We start from the raw sequence: 16,757 nt of genomic DNA, 5'->3' as shown, positions 1-16,757 counted from the left end.
TTTAGTTTTGTAAAGTACAAAAATGATCCCTAAATTGGTAATAGAAATTATACCACTGCCACAATTAATTTGGCACCTAAATATATTAGTTTGTAATCGTTTATCATTTTAAAAGCATTTAAATAATTGTGTTTGCTACTGTTTTAGTTTATTTAGTGCATTTAAATATTTTATTAAATGATGATTTCTTCACCAACATTTATTATGGATTATTTGACACATTAGGAACAATTTAGTTTTGACTTTTGAAAACTTTAATTGTTTTAACTTTAATTCAAATTTAGAATTTGAACCTATTTCGATCTAACGTGGGATTATCAACAATAATCGAGGTGACGTGGCATCGTTAACACGGGATTACTGTAGCTTGATTACCCGGGCGTCACACCATGCCATCGTGTGGCCGGCTGGCCGCTGCGCGCTACCCCCTCATCCCGCCCCCCCGGACAGCCAGCGGCAGAGCCCGGCCGCCGCGCCGAGAGCCACGCAGCTGGTCGGTCATGTCGTCGTCCCAAGAGGGGAGCAGAGGCTGGAGGAGGGCGAGGGCGTGCTGGCGGCGGCGATGGAGCAGCTGGCGGCGGAGGGGGTGCGGGCGCTGCACGCGCGGGTGGAGGCGGAGTGGGACCCCGTGCTGCAGAGCGCGTGCTAGACGGCGGCCGTGCGGGCGTTGTGGGCGGGCGCCGTGCGGGACCCGGCCGCCGGGGTGCTGGCCGGGGAGCGCCACCTCAGGGGCCTCCACGAGAGGATGCGCCGCGACGAGCGCACCGGCGCGCGCGATGGAGCAGCTGGCGACTGGATTGCTTTTTGAAAAAAAACAGGGACCCGATTGCTTTTTTAGCCCGCTTATTAAGTGTGGGGCAACTCTGTCAGAAACGCGCTTAAAAGAGCCAAATCGGGCTCTTTTTAGACTTGGTAGTTTTTTGCCACGGTTTAGGAAAAAAGCGGTAGTTTTTCGCACAAAATCGTAAAGTGGTAGTTTTTCGTCACGGTTCCGTGAATTGTGGTAGTTTTTGGTTAAATACTCGTATCCTTGGGACGAGACTACTATGTACAGGAAAGTTTGTACAGCTAAATGTACTAGTTTAGTGACTATTTTGGCATCTATGGGTTAGATTGACTTCAAGTCTTGGCAGGAAGGATGTCAGTGTTATCTACTTTTTTAAGCTTTGAGGCAAAGTATGCTCTAGGCAGCCTAATGGCTTCTTCTAAGCCATGAATTGACAGGCAATAAAATTAAGAAATGAGCCTAAGGGTGAAGGGAGCTCCTATAGGATTGGCAAAAGAATATGCCCTGCAACTTGTTGTACCAATCTTGACCACATTTCCTGTGCCAATCAAGCTCCACTTGGCAAAACAGAAAACATTTTCGGCGTCGCGCCGATCTACCGTGTAATTTTTCCATGATGCTTCCAAGTTTCTCCTAATCTGTCCCCCTCTACATCCTAGACTGCATATCTCATACGGTTATCATAACAAAGATCACATTCTTGATTCAAAGCAGCGAGCACTTACTCGCAACTGTCAGTAAACTAATCTCCTCTCGCAATTCCGACAGAATAACATGCCAAGTGTTCATACTGTCGATCGAGCGATTCTCCAATCCAGCGAGCCCTCTCTGATTTTGGGATGCTTCTTCATCAGTGATGCATACATACATGTGAGCATGCATTAAGCAAAGTGTTTGGCGTGGCACAAGATAATTATATGGTCAAAAGGGCTGGATAGTGGAGGGGGGCTTGGGAAACTATAAACTATGAAGGAGGAAAAGAAATCATGAAACAAGCTTAGGTTAGGCTCTATGCAATACAGGGGCATTTGCATCTCTGACCACTAAAGGATGGCTTAAGGCTTTTGACACCGTTCCACCTGTCGGCGCACAGTGGGTTCCTTTCCTATATTTCATTCATTCTATAAGAGCAGCAATTTTTGTGCGCCGGAATAAAGCGGCGACGCCTTTTCTCGGCGCCTTCCATGCCGTTTCTCCCAATATATGTATTTTATGGTTTGGTTCCTAATGGCTGTGTGTTTGAGCTCAGTTTTATCATGAGTAGACGACCGGGGCCCTTTGCAGTGGATGCTGATAAGCATGGGGAGGAGAGGAACAGCCCATTGGATGCCGGGACACCGAATTGCAGGCCCTGCCATCTTGTTAATTGCCAGGAGTCTGGGTGTTGGATCCAACACTATCTGCACGTTCACACATTGCGCATGGTCCCCCAGATCTCGACTCCTAACCTGTGCGGCTGTGCCTGCCAGTGCCAAGTGCCAGGGACGTACAAACAAACCAAAATCAGTTAGCCACGTAGAGATCATTTTTCTCAACACACAAAAGCTAGTATTAGAGGATGATCGTCTATAGATCTTTCTGCACAACCAGGCTATGCCGAGGCCTCATTTCCCCCCTGCCACCGCGCCGGAGAGCGACGACGGCGACGGCGCAGAGGCTGCCTTGCTGAATCCGGCCCCTACCCGGATGTGCACTGTTCCTGCATGTGCACGAGCAATGCATCGAGCGTGAGTGAGGCGCAGCAGATATATATAGGGGGAGTAAAAGCCTCCCTCCGTCTAGCATAGGATCTATAGGACTGAACTGAACTCAAGCCTGGGACGGATGGATGGGTGGAAATGTGCCCGCAGCATGTCTGCGTCTGCATGTGCACCGCCCCCCAGAGTTGGTTAGGTGCGAGAACTGACCTGGTGGCGGAGAAACGACGCGGATTCCGCTGTGCCTCCTGGATTGGGTTCTGATTAGAAGGGTCTGATCCGATCGCCGGAGACACGGCTCCCCTTTGGCAATGTGCGCCTGCCGACCCCGTTCTGGGCGCTTGAAGTGACGGTGCGGAACTGGCCGGCGTAAAGCGGGCGACCGGCGTTGCCGCTTGCGTTTACCCCGCTTGCTGCATTCATCTGTGGCCTTGGCAGCAGGGCGCCATGCCGTGGACTTGTCACTGCCATCACTGCAACGCATTGGTCTGCAAAAGGGATGTGTGAAGTGGTTCAGCTTTGATATCGCGCGAAGTTGTTAAAACACAGTGCTGAACTTGCCCGTCCGTCTGAAATAACCAGGTGCAAGACAGTTCAGGTAGTATCAGTACTGGTACTGATGAAGGGCGTTGGTCTTCTTCCCACAAGGAAAAAAAAAGAAGGCATTGGCCCTCAGCATCTGTGTGCAGATCCCATCACGGTTCTAACAGATTGCAACACAGCGGTATTGAAAATAAGGGAGCTCCCAGGTGAAGATTGAAGCGATTTACATAGCCAGGGCACTTGTAAAAAAGCAGAGCAAAAACGAAGGGGAAAGATAGGGCTGCCAATGGTAATGGCTGAGATTCAGATGCATCTGCCTGTCCTTGCCAGAACAGTGATAAAGAGGAGACCGATGCTGCGAAAACAAAAGAACATTTGCTTTGTATAAAAAACGAACAAACAAATTACACTGCGTGTACAGGTGTCCTCAACAACCAAACCAACAAATTCAAACATAACAAGTCCAGCAAGCTCATTTGGCTTCGCTTCTCAAACATGTTCCATACCACAAGGGAGGTAACTATAGGGTGCTGAGTGCCTTCCCTTTGCTTTGTAAATCTCTGGCAGAGTTTGGCTATGCTATGGTGATATCACCATCAGTTTTGATTAATCATGCATCAGGAGAAACAACTCTGTCAATAACCTCCATATTTTCACTTGAAAGTTGGGCAGCCTACAGAGGACAGAAAAAAAGATAAGAAAATATGGTACAGTAGTGTGAACATTCAGTTCAAACAAGGTTACTTTCTAAGCTTCTTAACACCTTTTGTTCAAAGATATTCTGAAATCCAAAAACATTTGCATTATACTCCACATAATCAAATGGTAGTTTGGTGTCATCTCCTCAAAGTCAAAATTTCGATTGTTAGAAAAAAGGTCTAATTCTGGTAGCACTGGAGAATGGTACAAAACAGATAAAATGAATGGTACAAAACAGATGGTGCAACACTTGGTTGCATTAGACCAAAAAAAGGGCACTGCAATAAAGACTTCACAATTTGCATGCTGTCAAGCATAGGTATGGAAGGGTGTGTACAATACAAGGATTGCCAAAATTGAATAAATACAAGCACAAACTGTTGCTATTTTAGTTTGGAATATCTGCATGCACATGCAAACTGCCACCTGTAAGAATATTTGATGCGACCTGAACATTTTATCTTTTAGTACATAACAATTCTACACAACAAGACAATTACTCTTTTTAATTAGCTAGATGACCCAATCTTGGGTTGCATCTACACACCACAAAATCTTGTGCCCGATGTTGGAAACAGCTCTGGCATACCGCCGACATGTGTCTATGTATCAAATTTCCAACACACGGTGACACAAACCAGTCCAAATATAAAAGCAACACCTAACGCACCTAAGGCGAGCATCTAACGGCTCTTAATATACTCTATAAAATTAAACATAAATGAATAACTGTCCACCGCCTTGCTTATCACCTATTGAGCATAGGTATACTTGTAACGATATGATATGCATAGTTAACAGCCATGTCTGATTTAGATATGGTCATGGTAGGAGCTAGGACAGACAGATGCATCTGAATCTCAGTCATTACCTCCTCCGGGGTTAGGTCCATGCCAGAACAGCTGTCATGTGGGGCACGTCCTACAGGCGTGGGCCACGCGGCCAGGAGCAGCAGCTGTCGGCCGCATCAGGCGAGGCGTAGGTTGGGCAGGAGTCCTGGTCCTGATACATTAGTTCCTAGAATAAAAGACTAGTTTGTTACGTATAGGTTTCTAGTTTGTTAGCAGCCCATGGGGCCTTTATATATCGTATAATCAGCACCCTTTGAGGGCAAGCAATAAAGTTATTATCTCCTACCTCTTCCTCCGTCTCCTATCCTCTCCTCCCGCACCATTGAGCAGCCAGGCAAAAACCCTAGCGCTCCTATCCACCGAGACTACGAACTACGTAGTCGAGGCCCCGCTGTCTTGGGCACTGAGGCCCTTGACAACTTGGTATCAGGTTCCAGCCGCTCCTCGGCCTCCTCCACGCTGCACCCGCCGCCCCGCCCACCTCCATCGCCGCCATCCGCCGCCGCCTCGGTTTCTTCCGCCATGTCGGAACCCACCACCGCTGATTTGGCCAAGATGATCGAAGCCCTGACTGCAACCGTGACATCCCTGCAGTCGTCCGTGGCAGCCCTCCAGAAGGAGAAGTCGGCCTCCTCGTCAGCCGCCGATATCAGCCACGACGGACAGCACCACAACGATCGGCCCCCGCGGTTTCAGAAGATGGACTTCCCCAAGTTCGACGGCAAGTCCGACCCGCTCGCTTTCCTCAACAGATGCGAGTCCTTCTTCCATCAACAACGGATCGCCGAGGAGGAGAAAGTCTGGATGGCGTCATACAACCTCGAGGGTTCTGCCCAGCTGTGGTACATGCAGGTCCAGCGTGACGAGGGCACTCCGCCGTGGCGCCGCTTTTCCGAGCTGCTCAACCTCCGCTTCGGGCCTCCTCTGCGCGCGAACCCGCTGGGCGAACTGATGGCGTGCAAGCGCACGACGTCCGTCGTCGACTTCCAGGAGCGGTTTGAGGCGCTCCTTCCCCGGGCAGGCTCCTTGTCGGAAACGCAGAAAGTTCAGATCTTCACCGCAGGCCTCCAGCCACCCCTTAGCCTCGACGTGGAAATCCATAACCCGCAGTCCCTCGCCGTCGCCATGAGCCTCGCCCGCAAATTGGAGCTGCGCGACCAGTGCACGCTTTCCGCCGCGCCACCGGTGCGTTTTCCGCAGAAGGGCATTCTGCCGACGCCAGGACCACGCCTCGCGCCCCCCGCACCGGCCCCACCAGCCGCACCCCAGCATGGCCACAGTCTGCCGGACGGGCGCCCAATCAAACGTCTCTCCCAGACAGAGATGGAGGAACGCCGTCGCCTGGGCCTATGCTTCAACTGTAACGAGAAGTTTGGCAGGGGCCACAACCGCGTGTGCCAGCGCATCTTTCTCCTCGACTTAGCGCCGGACGACGACGACGACGACGCGGCCTCCGCTACTGATGATGCATCGCGGGCCGACCCTCAGATCTCGCTCCACGCAATCTCCGGGGTGCGCACGAGCGAAACCATGCAGATGCATATTACTCTCGGGGGTGTCTCCCTCCTCGCCCTGATCGACTCAGGCTCCACCCACAACTTCATCGCCGAGGAGGCGGCCGCTCGTGCTACGCTGCCATCCCCCACCACCGAGAAGATGCGCGTCACGGTGGCCAACGGCGAGCGCGTTCCGTGCCAGGGCGCGTACCGCGTCGTGCCCTTCCGCATCGGCCAAGAGGAGTTCTCGGAGGATTTCCTCGCCTTGCCGCTCGCGGGCTACGACATCGTCCTGGGCACGCAGTGGCTGGCGACGCTCGGACCGATCCTGTGGGATTTCCGCGCCCTCTCCATGACATTCTGGCGGAGGGGCCATCGGGTGTGCTGGCGCGGCATTGCAGGACCGGACGGGCCAGCCCTGAAATCATGCAGCGGCCGCGACTTCCTCGACGCCATCATCACCGAGTTCGACGGCATCTTCGCCGAACCCTCCGGCGTGCCACCGCCCCGCAGCCGCGACCACGGCATCACCCTGCTGCCCGGTTCCGCCCCGGTGGCCGTCCGTCCGTATCGCTACACGGCCGCGCACAAGGACGAGCTGGAGCGTCAGTGCGCCGCCATGCTCGCTCAGGGCATCATCCGAGCGAGTTGTTCCGCATTCTCGTCCCCGGTACTGCTGGTCCGCAAGGCCGACGGGTCCTGGCGCTTCTGCATCGACTACCGCGCCCTAAACGCCATTACTGTCAAGAATGCGTTTCCGATCCCGGTGGTGGACGAACTCCTCGACGAGCTCCGGCACGCTCGTTTCTTCACCAAGCTCGACTTGCGCTCCGGCTACCACCAGGTGCGGATGCGTGCGGAGGACATCCCGAAGACCGCCTTCCGTACTCATGACGGCCTCTACGAGTTCCTGGTGATGCCGTTCGGCCTCTGCAACGCGCCGGCAACGTTCCAGGCCCTCATGAACGATCTACTGCGGCCGTACCTGCGCCGTTTTGTTCTCGTCTTCTTTGACGACATCCTCATTTTCAGCGAGACATGGGCTGACCATCTCCGACATGTGCGCACCGTCTTCACCGTCCTGCACCAGCACCGGCTCTTCGTCAAGCGATCCAAATGCGCATTCGCCGTCGAGTCGATCTCATACCTGGGTCACACCATCTCCGCTGCAGGAGTGGCCATGGATCTGGAAAAGGTGCAGGCAGTGGCCGAATGGCCGCAACCACGCTCGGCGCGCGTGGTTCGGGGGTTTCTCGGCCTTGCGGGGTACTACCGCAAGTTTGTCAAGGAGTTTGGCGTGGTTGCCGCGCCACTAACGGCCCTCCTTCGCAAGGATGGTTTCTCCTGGTCGCCGGAGGCGGCAGCAGCTTTTCACGCCCTCAAGACGACAGTCACCACGGCTCCCGTCCTCGCGTTACCGGATTTCACGCGGCCGTTCATCGTCGAGTGTGACGCCTCGACATACGGCTTCGGGGCCGTCCTTCTTCAGGACCAACACCCGGTGGCTTTCTTTAGCCGGCCAGCCGCGCCACGTCACCGTTCCCTGGCAGCATATGAACGGGAACTCATCGGCCTGGTGCTCGCGATTCGTCACTGGAGACCGTACCTCTGGGGGCGCCAATTTGCGGTAAAACCGGATCACTACAGTCTCAAATTTCTACTTGACCAGCGTTTGGCAACCATCCCGCAGCATCATTGGGTCGGCAAACTACTGGGGTTCGACTTTACCTGGAGTACAAGGCCGGTAGTACAAACACGGTGGCGGATGCCCTTTCCCGCCGCGACACGGAGGAGACGTCGATCATGGCGATCTCGGGTCCTCGCTTCGACTTCATCGATCGCCTCCGGCAAGCGACGTCCACAGATCCGGCGCTCGTCACGCTGCGTGAGGATATCACGGCGGGTACGCGGCAGCAGTCGTGGGCTCTCTCCGACGGCCTCGTCACTTTCAACGGCCGCCTCTACATTCCGCCGTCGCCCCCGCTACTCCAGGAGATTCTCAGTGCCGTGCACGATGATGGGCATGAAGGCGTCCTGCGCACCTTGCATCGTCTCCGCCGCGACTTCCACGCACCTAACCTTCGCAAGACGGTGCAAGAGTACATCCGCACTTGCAGTACTTGCCAGAGGTACAAGTCCGAGCACTTGCACCCCGCTGGGCTGTTGCTGCCGCTGCCGGTGCCCACGGGCGTGTGGACTGACGTCGGCATCGACTTCGTGGAAGCGCTCCCTCGCGTGGGCGGGAAGTCTGTCATCCTCACCGTGGTGGATCGCTTCAGCAAGTATTGCCACTTTGTGGCGCTGGCCCACCCGTACACGGCAGAATCAATGGCGCAGGTGTTCTTCGCTGAGATTGTTCGTCTCCATGGCGTGCCGCAGTCCATGGTCTCTGACCGCGACCCCGTCTTCACCTCGGCTTTTTGGCGGGAGCTCATGCGCCTCACCGGGACAAAGCTGCACATGACGTCAGCGTTTCATCCACAGTCGGATGGCCAAACGGAGGCTGCTAACAAGATCATTGTGATGTACCTACGTTGTCTCACCGGGGATCGTCCCAGGCAGTGGCTCCGGTGGCTTCCCTGGGCCGAGTACATCTACAACACCGCCTACCAGACAGCGACCCAAGAAACTCCGTTCAAGCTTGTGTATGGTCGTGACCCTCCCACTATTCGCTCTTACGAGCCGGGCGACACGAGGGTAGCCGCAGTGGCCAGGAGCATGGCGGAGCGCGACGAGCTTCTCGAGGACGTCCGCTATCGTCTACAACAGGCACAGGCGGTCTACAAGTCCTACTACGACAGACGCCATCGGGACATTCGGCATGACGTGGGCGATTGGGTCTGGCTTCGCCTTCGCCAGCGCGTCGCGTCCTCTCTCAACTTGCCAACCAGGGGCAAGCTGAAGCCACGCTTCTATGGGCCGTACCGCATTTCAGAGGTCGTCAACGACGTGGCTTACCGCCTTGAGCTTCCGGCACGCTCGCGCCTCCATGACGTGTTCCACGTGGGCCTCCTCAAGAAGTTCTTCGGCACGCCTCCAACTGCACCGCCGGGTTTGCCTCCGATCCACAACGGAGCGGCTGTTCCAGAACCGGAGCGCGTGACTCGTGCGCGCCTAGCACGCGGCGTTCGCCAGCTACTCGTCCACTGGAAGGGTGAAGCAGCATCATCAGCTACATGGGAGGATCTTGACAGTTTCGTCGAGCGCTACCCCGCTTTTCAGCTCGAGGACGAGCTGCTCGTCGAGGGGGGGAGAGATGTCATGTGGGGCACGTCCTACAGGCGTGGGCCACGCGGCCAGGAGCAGCAGCCGTCGGCCGCATCAGGCGAGGCGTAGGTTGGGCAGGAGTCCTGGTCCTGATACATTAGTTCCTAGAATAAAAGACTAGTTTGTTACGTATAGGTTTCTAGTTTGTTAGCAGCCCATGGGGCCTTTATATATCGTATAATCAGCACCCTTTGAGGGCAAGCAATAAAGTTATTATCTCCTACCTCTTCCTCCGTCTCCTATCCTCTCCTCCCGCACCATTGAGCAGCCAGGCAAAAACCCTAGCGCTCCTATCCACCGAGACTACGAACTACGTAGTCGAGGCCCCGCTGTCTTGGGCACTGAGGCCCTTGACAACAGCCATGTCTGATTTAGATGTGGGTTAGGTCCCGCAGCGCCCCGGACACCTCCTCCAGGGTGAGGACGGCGGGGGCGGGCGCGACGGAGGATCCCGGCAGTGGAAGAGACGGGTTGGGTGGCGGTGAAGACATGATCGAACCGAAGCTAGCTGATACCAAATTGTTAGGAGCTAGGACCCTACCGGGTCTAGGGCGTAGGTTGTAGGGGAAGGAGGGGGTTGGGCGTGGTGCTGCTTGCGGTCGTCGGCGGCAGGGCGCCGTCGTGCAAGGGAGAGGAGGCGGCGGCGCAAGGGCTGGAGGCGGATAGGGTTAGGGTCCGGCTCCTCTGGGAGGGCTCTTTTCACTATTTTGACCCTTTTAGAAAACTTTCGCACAAAATGAACTCCACACAAAACTATTTCACGATCTGACCCTTTTGGCAACGCCACAAGCCGTGGCGTTTCTTCTCTATCTGAAAACGCCGAGCTAGCCAGCGTTGCTGGCCTGGTCGGGAAGCTACGTGGCAGGGCAGAAACGCCAAAGTATCTCGCGTTGCTGGAAACGCCAAGCATGGCTGGCGTTGGTGCCCATGCATGAAACGCCATGGGTGTTGGCGTTGCAAGTAGCTTGCTCATATTTTCATTTACTTATGAAATGGAGCAACGCTAGCTAGTTCGGCGTTTTTAAATAGAGAAGAAACGCCACGGTTTGTGGCGTTACCAAAAGGGTCAGATCATAAAATAGTTTTGTGTGGAGTTCATTTTGTGCGAAAGTTTTCTAAAAGGGTCAAAGTAGTGAAAAAGGCCCTCTGGGAGCCGGGCAATAGATTTATTCTTATTGCTTGATTGTCATAGAGTCTTACAACTAGTATATATAACCACGATGGAAAATAAAATAGATAACTTGCGGGCTAAGCCCCTAACTAAACCTGCCCAGTGGGCCTCCTACGGGGATAAGTCTGCCCGGTCATAACAGGTCAAGTACCAAACACCACATATGTGGTATTAATCTTTTTTGGCCAATGACAAAACATGAAATTCCAGGGACAGTGTTGAACCCAGGCATCCACGAAATGAGCTATGGCCTCCTTATTTCTGGAAGCCGCATATTACTAATTATGGAGTTCCCATTATGAAGAGGGGAGAAGTTTCCACCCCTGGAGTCGATCGCATATATTCTACATACAATGCAGGGACTAGGCGCATATGTGGTATTAACATTATTGGGCCACTGACAAAACATGAAATTCCATGCAGAGTATTGAACCAAGTTATCCACTAAATAAGCTATGGCTTGCTTATTTTTAGAAGACGCAAACCACTAATTATGGAGTTGTCATTAAGAAGAGGGGAGATATTTCCACCCCTGGACTTGATCGTATATCCTAAAAATGCATGGACTAGGTATATATGTGGTATTAACATTAGTTTGCCAGTAACAAACACGAATGAGCTATGGCTTGCTTATCAAGAAGGGTGATATTTCCACCCCTGCATTTGATCATCTATCGAATACTCCCTCCGTTCCGAATTACTTGTCTTGGATTTGTCTAGATACGGATGTATCTAGACTCATTTTAGTGCTAGATACCTCCGTATCTAGACAAATCCAAGACAAGTAATTCGGAACGGAGGGAGTACATGATATACAGACTAGTGTCGAAGCAACATATGCTATGTAGGAGACAGGAGGTAAATAAGTAGAGAGGGCAACATGAGTTACTAGGCCCATAAAAGTTGGCTAAGCTATACAACTGGGAATAGGACAAGTGGACATAAGATGTCTTCAAGGTGCTCTCCCCTGTTGCTGAAAGAAAGCAGAGATCTTGACATGTGCTCCTCTAAAGTGCTGGCCCAGGAATTGGGTGAACTTAAGTGGTTTTGATACTGTTTGTCTTTCTCAAACACACACAGCACAAGGAATAACATGTGTAGCAGTTACAATTGTTTCGGTAACAATTGAGGCTGCGAGGGTCTGTTGAGCGGCTCTGGGACACAGTAGGTAGGAGTTATATGACCATTGTGGTCAGCGTGCAAGGCTGACACACTAGGACTAGGGCAGCATATGCCAGACTAGTTCGTGTCACATTGTTTAGTTTAGATTTATTTCCAGCACAAATCGTGACGAGACATGATTTATGGTGCAAATATAAGTTTACTTGCATAAGAAGCTCTGCGCATGAGAAGCTCAATAAGATTATTAGGTACTACACACACTATAGTTTTCTATTTCATGCTTCGCTGAGTTTGCACAAATCGCTCTCTTTCATTTTGTTCCTCCTCACATGACCCCTAGGATCCACCATCAACGAATGATATCTGCATAACTCATATGCAAATAGACGAAAGTAAAGTTGAGATGGTGCCAAGAGAATAAATGGGAACCAGAAGATTCCATATTATTCTAATTAAAAACATTCCCAAAGAAAAGTGAGGTCATGAAAAGTAAAGATTATCATGCATCTAAACTCCACTGCAAGGGAGTTCCAACCAAATCAGCTCAAGTATCTTATGTGGCCTTTGGGGGACTCTTCGGTCCTGAGAATTATCGTTGATCCAGTCAAAGTTAGGAATGGACTGCTTTAGTGTTGCAAGCATCGTATCTTTGTTGATCACATTTGCTGGCTTACATTTTATTTCATTTCTCCGCAAAATAAGCTGCATTATATCACTAGAAGTTTTGCCCTTTAGTTGCAAACAAGGAAATCATGACCTATATATACGCATGTATTACCATATTACCAGATATCATATACCAGCATCGTAAGGGTATATTTGGTTGATAGCGATCCTTATTCTTAGAATAATTTGTATGCACTTTTGAAGCATCTCGTGGGATGTTTAAGCATGAACTATTCGTTGGTTTTATCCTTTTACTTTTTTTTCATTTACTTTTACTATAGTCTATTCTTATATTATTTTTCTCTCCCACCATGGATTCTTTGGTCGAGAACTGTCTTTGATTTTATTTTTTTACTTTATTGAATTTAAGTGGGTGCAATGAAAAAACAAATTTAACTAGACTACTTACTATTAATATTGTTTCCTTGTGTGAGTAGGAGGTTTTTGTACACGTGTCTTTAGTTTCCCTTTTATCATCTCGTCCAAGAGAGGAAGTTCTTCTAATTCTACGAAGCTTTCTAGAATCCTTTTCTCTAGAATATCAGTTAAGAGAATTTCGGATTGCCTGGTACTCCACCAATTATTAATCCAAAGTTCTAACTCTATAGGTTCGGTACACTATACATTTTGTATATTAGTGGAATTTCAGTACATCGGGTCTTTCTTAGGTCTAGATGGGAGTGAAGTAGTGAAATGGAACTAAACAAGGGTGCCTTATTTGCATTAATTATAGCTTCCTTATTCATAGACAAAGTGGATTCGGAATTATCTTTCCTTCCAGGGATAACTTGTATCCACAACCTAGCCAAAGTTTGGCAAAAATAGAGGTCTATGACAGGCAGGCATAGTGGTGAGAAAATGTGGTGTGACACATCTGTGCAACCATGAGCAGTATCCACATCTTTGGTAAATGTGGATACCAACCAAACATGCCCTAATTGCAAGCATTTGAATGACCACTCAACAGAACAAGTATTTGTTTGCAACATTAATCAAGTCAACCGAACAAACATAAACATATCTAAAAAAGCTGAAATACCACATCCTGTCATTGCCAGTATTTCGTCACAGAGAACAACTTGTAGTCTAACATTATATTCATATCTCAAAAGACCTGATACTACGAGGGCAGTTTTCACTTTCATCTTAACAACAGCTCCTACAACAGATCCAGTGAAGCTATCAATGGTAGCTGTCAACTCATCACTTAACTCTTTTGCACGATTCACTTGGCACTAAACTGAAATAATGCCATTTTACCAGTGTTCCTTTTGCTCCAGTTTGGAAGCGGCTACAAGTTACAAATATTACTAGGGCATCCTACTCTGCACTAATGTTTCCAGTTTGGGTTGCCACTTTGTAGGAGGTAAGTGCATGTACTACAGCCTCATCGCCTGCAAAACAGAACATGGAGGAGACCCACCTTGCCTAATGTGTGCTCTTAGAGACCATAACCTATTCATCTGGTGCCAGTCTCATCATGTCCAGCAATCATGATGCTATCATCTGCTATCAAAAGCTGAGATCTAGGCAGGTGTACAATAGCTTGTGGATGGACAACGTTTTCATCAAAGTACCCAGATAATGGATGGTGGATGTTCAGACTTGAGAGGAGAGCATATCTACACAAGCCAGCATCATTTTTGCTGCTGATGGCGACAGAACAGCTGCAAGACAGACGCACACAACAGCCCCGCATTTTAGCTCACCTAAAGCACTTGGCATGATATCGAACAGGCACATTCACCAGGATCACTGTACTGAGCGTAGGGTCTGACAGTCAACAAAGCTTGCACGATCTGGTAATCAGGATTTTACAGAATCTAATCATACTAATTTAAGTTGTTAACTATGTCATTGAACTGATAACGTTGTTAGCTCTAAGTTTCACTGCTTACATTATTATGTCCTCGTCATATGTTATAAGTTAGGAAAATGTTTTCGATACGGGTAACATAAATTAAATAAGTTTGATACTGAATTGAACTACACAAGCTTGTATGAAAAGGTTTCATCAAAATCAATTTTCGTATATCAAAAATAAATATCACAAAGTACCTAAATATATGTAGCTTCTGTATTATTGTCAGATCCTACAATCATATCCAGTCAAATGAAGAATGGTCCAATCTAGAGACTTAACCCTGGCAACTTTGAGCACAGCCTCCTCAACTACTGGAAACACAAACTGCTGAAGCAAGAGATGCAACGAATTTGTATATTTGTGTGTAACACAAGATAAAAGCCGGATCTGCCAACTTGCACACATTGTGCTGCCTGTCTTAGCATTTCATGATCATACTTGCAGCCATCTCACAATATCTGTAACTGTGCCCAGATCCTCCAACGCAACTGACACAAACTTCATGAATTCAGAACCCCACCCTCCCACCCTCAACGGCTGAACACACACATGACCTCTCCTTTAGTAGAGGAGATTCAGGCCATAGTTTTGCTCAGCCGTTATGAACCCAATTCACAACCATTATTTGTTCACACTAACTCACTGTGTTTCTAACCATGGCTCTGGTTCTACAGTCTACACTTTCCACATTGGAACCAATAAAGCGAGAGATAAATGATGTGCACGTCTATACCTTTTTTTTATCTATTTACCGGCCAATGCAGCTGAAACCCCTGCACACGGCGAGCCAGGCCGCGAAGAGTACACCGAGGAGCACGAGATCCACGAGGACGATCAGCCAGAGCTGGCGCCTCCACGCCCGCCCGGCGCCACCGCGAGCTCCATGCTCCCGCTTGGGCGTCCCCCGCGCGAGCTCAGCCTCCCTCCGCGTCGCCTCCTCCGCCTCGGCCTCAGCGGCAGCGACGTCAGCAGCCTCGCGCGCGAGCGCCTCCTCGTTGGGGAACGGCAGGCGGAGCGCCAGACGCGCCATCTCTTCGCGCATCCTGAACTCGGGGAGGCATCGCAGGCGGCGGAGGAAGAGCAGGAGGTGGGACGCCGGGAGCTGCGGCGCGAGCGAGACCGCGGCGAGCGCGAGCGGCGGGGCGAGGAGAAGCGCGTGCGCCCGCCCCGCCGTGGAGTGGGTGACGTAGCGGTGGTGCGGAGGCGCCGAAGCAGCGAGCGCGGCGGCGAGCGCCGGCAGGTCGCCGGTGCCGGCGCCCCCGGCGTCCGGGTCGTGGGCGAGCTCGGCGACGAGGGCGCTGTCGCGGAAGGCGCACGCGTAGAGCAGCGGGTGCGAGGCCGGGAGCATCCGAGGCAGCTAGGCGGCGCGAGAGATTTCTCAGGGATTTGGATTCGCCGGGAGGCTGGGCGAAGAGGGGGACTGCACAAGGACAGGAGGTGGAAGAAGCCAGACTGGAGCGTTGTTTGATTTGAGTTCTGTGGAATGGGTACTAAAATTCTTTTGAATGCTTCTTCATGGAAATCTAAAATGGTGTTTCGGAAATCCTATCTATAATATCTAAATAGTTTATTTTCATCATCTGATTTCTCTAACCTCTCGTGCTTTCACATCATTTTAAATTATTATTTTTGTCATTTGATTGACCATATGTTACTAAGATCTGCGGCAAGAGTGAACCCCGTGTCTGCTTGACGCCCCTCCTGTTCGCTCCTCCTTCCTGGACCCCGCAGAATCGGAAGCGAACTTTCTCCATCTGAAACGTTAGAGACAAAACCCTTAATCATAATCTTTGCCCGCTCCCACCCCCAACCATCTCTCTCTCTCTTCCCCAATCGACGTAAGCCCCACACAGACAACTGAGCCCAACCTCCTTTAGGGTTTGTGACCGCCAAAGAGAAGAGAACCGGCGGCTACGGGGGGTGATGGCGACTTGGCAAGGGTAGGATTGCAAGACCATTTATCTGGAGAATGTGTAGAACTTCATGCAGATGGACATCAACAAGCTCATCGACATTATCGAGGACAAGCTAGAACCGCACTTGAAATTTGAGGACTCATAATGCTCTACACGTAAGTCGCCTCCGCCTCTTTCGGGCCATGCCTAGGCTAGGTCTGATTCTATCTGATCTGGTGTTGATCTTGGCGCCTCATGTTTATCTTTTTTATTGCGCTGATTGGATATACAACATGTGCACGCAGAACCACCCTCACGACTACTCGCAGTTGCTCGGGCGACGATGAGCTGATTCGCCTGCTCCCCTAATGCGTAGATGTCGTTTTGTGTGTTCAGATTATTTATCCTATGTTTTGTATGTGTCTGTCAGTTCTCTGATGCAACGAATTTGATTGTCTGTTTGGTTTCGACGGTCCTATAGTTTAAGTTCTGCATCGGCAAGACAAGATTTTTGCGAGACAATTAATTGATGCACTTCTAGGCACAATAATTTGTAATCTCTGAATTTAAGAAGGTCGCCAACATCGTGCTCGACTTGGTAAGTCACACGTAACTTCAAACTTTTGTTTTTGAAATTAACTTCAGACATTCTGCTAAGAAAAATAAGCAGCCTTGAAATGCTTCTCTTATTTGGGAACT

At 50.6% G+C, this 16,757-nt stretch overlaps 1 protein-coding gene across 1 annotated transcript; it reads right to left on the bottom strand.

Annotated features, from left to right (window-relative positions):
• Nucleotides 1-3,383: 3,383 nt before the first annotated feature.
• Nucleotides 3,384-15,646, bottom strand: LOC123060838 (uncharacterized). The gene is made up of 2 exons (XM_044483694.1): nt 14,897-15,646; nt 3,384-3,700 (listed from the first exon to the last, which is right to left on the bottom strand). Exon 1 carries the CDS (start codon nt 15,509-15,511, stop codon nt 14,912-14,914), a length of 600 nt encoding a protein of 199 aa, XP_044339629.1. The 5' UTR covers nt 15,512-15,646; the 3' UTR covers nt 3,384-3,700; nt 14,897-14,911.
• Nucleotides 15,647-16,757: the final 1,111 nt, after the last annotated feature.

This window comes from Triticum aestivum, chromosome 3A (genome assembly GCF_018294505.1).
Source record: "Triticum aestivum cultivar Chinese Spring chromosome 3A, IWGSC CS RefSeq v2.1, whole genome shotgun sequence".
In the NCBI taxonomy this organism is placed as follows: domain Eukaryota; kingdom Viridiplantae; phylum Streptophyta; class Magnoliopsida; order Poales; family Poaceae; genus Triticum; species Triticum aestivum.
Note: the sequence above shows the minus strand (reverse complement) of the source record. Positions and strands in the feature narration are given on the sequence as shown.